This window comes from Anarrhichthys ocellatus, unplaced genomic scaffold, assembly GCF_004355925.1.
Source record: "Anarrhichthys ocellatus isolate YVR2014 unplaced genomic scaffold, GSC_Weel_1.0 scaffold5653, whole genome shotgun sequence".
NCBI classification, from domain to species: Eukaryota; Metazoa; Chordata; class Actinopteri; order Perciformes; family Anarhichadidae; genus Anarrhichthys; species Anarrhichthys ocellatus.
In genome coordinates, this window is record NW_022285627.1 from 1 (window position 1) to 3,354 (window position 3,354).

Genomic DNA, 3,354 nt, shown 5'->3' on the forward strand with positions numbered 1-3,354 from the left:
AATTAAAAAAGATGTTTTTATTGAATCCTTCTACTGGAGTTGTTCTTCTGGTTCATAAGTGATGAAGACGAAGGTACAAAGAAACCCGACTTCAGATTTCAGCGACAACACAAATACAACGATTACTGATTCATCTCAAACTGTTACATACAGAACGCACCATCTTCTGTTTCTGTCAAACATGTTTTCATTTTTTAAATGTTCCAATATTCTAAAATGTAAAGTGTAACATGAATAAATGAGACGTTACTTTATATTTACTGTTATCTGAATAGCCTCTCATGTACATTAAGGAACATATTGTTACACATCTTAAAGGTTTCTCTCCTGCTCCTTCAGGAGAGTAGATGTTTGAATGTGTTTGTATTTTGTTCCTCAGTGAGCCGCTCCTCCCGTGGTTGAATGTCTCTCTGAGGTTCTCTGGAGAGACAGCATGGCTGAAACATCTGGTGAGTAAAGTCAAGCTTTAAATAACTAACATGCACAAACTCTGTCTCTCTCATTGAGCTCTGTTTCACACATTCAGCTGGTAGAGTGTGACTGATTATTGTTATGTTCAATAAAGATGGTGAAAGACTTAGTGAACCTATAGACCACATCCCTCAACTGGTTTAACGGTTACCTGTTGGCATTGCTGTAGAGAGAGACACGTTAAAGTAGTTATTACATCATCATAACCCGGCCTACATACATGTCTGTCCTTGTAGTATACCAAAGCATGTGCGTGTGAGGCGCAGCAGCTATGACTTCCTGCCTCCTGACCGTAAGTGAAACTGGATCGAATCAGAATGAATCTCCAACGTGTGACAGACTGAGGGAACCACCTGTAAAGTCTGCAGTGATCAAGCTCCCAGATTCAAGAGTACTACAAAGTACAAAGCTCAAACTCAGCTTAAGATTCACAGAAGGAAAGTGGGACATTACAAGTTCTCCATGTCTTCCGTGTGATCGACTCGCTGTAGGTCGCTACAATTTGAGCTCCATCCAACCTCAAAGTGACAAACCTCGCCCACAGAACTGAGAGCTCTCGCTGCCTCAGATTTAGGTTTTCCTTACAGAACCAGGTGCTAAATTATCTTTCTCTTTCTTCAGATTCATAAAAATGACTTCATGGCTGGTGGATTTTCCTCTTTGCTTTTTCTCTAAAGTCTCGGTTGTGTTGATGGAGCAGCTGATGACATCACAGAACAAACAACACAAAAAGTATTTTTGTTGAAACGTTTTGTTGTAACGTTCATTTTTATTGACATTTATCAAACATTTAAAGAGGTTCAAAAAGATCTCACTAAGACAGATAAGACACTTCTACCTACAGCCCGTATTTATGTACATCAGGCTTCTGATGGAGCTACTTCTTAAAAGAATCTCTTTGTTGTTGATCTGATGACAATGATAAGATATCAGCAGTCTTATCCTTAAACACTGACTCCAGTTTTAAGGAGTTGACGTTGCTCATCTTGTCTGTGAGGAAGACTTTTAGTCGTATTCCCTTTGAAGAGAACGTCTCCAACACTGCAGGGAATTAAACCAGCTGTTCTACCAGGCCTTCATTTCATTATAAACTTTGTCTTCTCAGTGTTCACGGCACCTCATAGAGTACACGAGCTGTTTAATCATTTTCATTGGTTAATATTTGTAATACTCACAGAGACACATAAAGGTGACCAACAGCATTGATTCATGAACTAATATCAATGAGACATGAGTGAAGCCTTGTTTCTAGTAACAGATTTAATACTGTAAGTAATAATTAATAAATATATAATGAATAACAAACAATTATGAACCATAGACCCATGAATTGGTGTAAAAAGGTGAAGGGAAGTGACGGCACTCAGCTTCAGTTATCAAACACAATAATTAGTTAAAGTAACAGAATTTAACATTTGACTTAATTCAGGACGCCTTCAAAAACTTCAAATATATATATATTAATCAATTGAATATCATTTCTCAGGGTTGCTGCAGAGCTCTTGGTGTAGTGAACCTTCATATTGTTTTATCAGTTCTGGTTAATCTGAACTCAAATGTTCTCAGATGCACCATGTTGTTCTTCAGTCTTCTCCTTGTGTTGCTTTAATCTGAGTTCTGTCTGTTCTCTCTCTCTAGTAAACATGTAAAATCAAGAAAACAAAAGAATCAACAGCCAGTCATCGTTCCTGAAACAGTGTCTCTTTAATTAATAATGTGTGAATGAATCAACGTTCTGTATTCTTACAGTCTCAGATGATCTGCAGCCTGTGAAGAGAAGCAGCAGCTATGAACTCCTGCCTCCTAACAGTGAGTTAAGCTGAACTGAGTCAGAAACATTCTTGTGTTCATTATAATGTGATTCCAGTGTTTACAGCTGATGGTCACTGGTTAATGTTCAAGTTTATAGATTATAACAGCTGACACATTCACTCTAGTCCACCTTTAATCTTTCTAGTTTTATTGTTTTCATGTTGGTTCTTGAATTTGAAAAGTAGTTTTTTACTAATTCAGTTTGTCTTCTCAGTGTCTGAGCTGAGGGTTGTTCTGCTGGGGAACAGCTGGTCTGAGAGGAGTTCAGTGGGGAACTTCATACTGAGAGAGACTAAGTTCAACACTGAGGAAGAACCAGATCACTGTCTGAGAGTCAGAGGACAGTTAAAGGAGAAACAAGTAGTCGTCATCAACACTCCAGACCTGCTGCTTCCCAACATCTTCCAACACAAAGTAAGACAAGATGTAGAACACTGTGTGAGTCTCTCTGATCCTGGACCTCATGTGTTCCTGCTGGTTCTACAGCCTGAAGACTTCACTGAGGAACTCAAAGTGAAGCTCTGCAGAGTCCTGAATCTCTTCGGTGATCAATCATTTGATCATTCATTGATACTGATATCAACATCTGGAGAGGAGAGTTCAGCTTGCATGTACAAAGACCAGCCTTTAAAAGACCTGATCAGAATGTGTAGATACAGATACCTGAACCAGAAGAACCTTGAACGTCCAGAGCTGTTCACACGTTTGGGTCAAATTGTAAAGGAGAACAATGGAGAGCATGTGAGATGTGACGTATTTGAGGATGAGGGTTTGATCATGACACCAAAGTGTGACCACATGAAACCATCTCTAAACCTGGTTCTGTGTGGGAGGACAGGAGCAGGGAAGACTTCAGCAGCCAAGGCCATTTTAGGTCAGACAGAGCTTCATCCAGTCTCCAACTCATCAGAGTGTGTTAAACATCAGGGAGAGGTGTGTGGACGTTGGGTTTCTCTGGTGGAGCTGCCTGCCTTGAATGGAAAACCTCAGGAGAAAGTGATGGAGGAATCACTCAGGTGTATCTCCCTCTGTGGTCCTGAGGGCGTCCATGTCTTCTTCCTGGTCCTACCT

At 40.0% G+C, this 3,354-nt stretch overlaps 1 protein-coding gene across 1 annotated transcript; it reads left to right on the plus strand.

Annotated features, from left to right (window-relative positions):
• Positions 1-387: 387 nt before the first annotated feature.
• Positions 388-3,348, plus strand: LOC116379967 (GTPase IMAP family member 8-like; the record flags this gene model as incomplete). The annotated part of the gene is made up of 3 exons (XM_031841926.1): positions 388-449; positions 2,221-2,280; positions 2,498-3,348. Coding segments are annotated over exons 1-3 (927 nt in total), but the record flags the coding sequence as incomplete, so codon positions are not given.
• Positions 3,349-3,354: the final 6 nt, after the last annotated feature.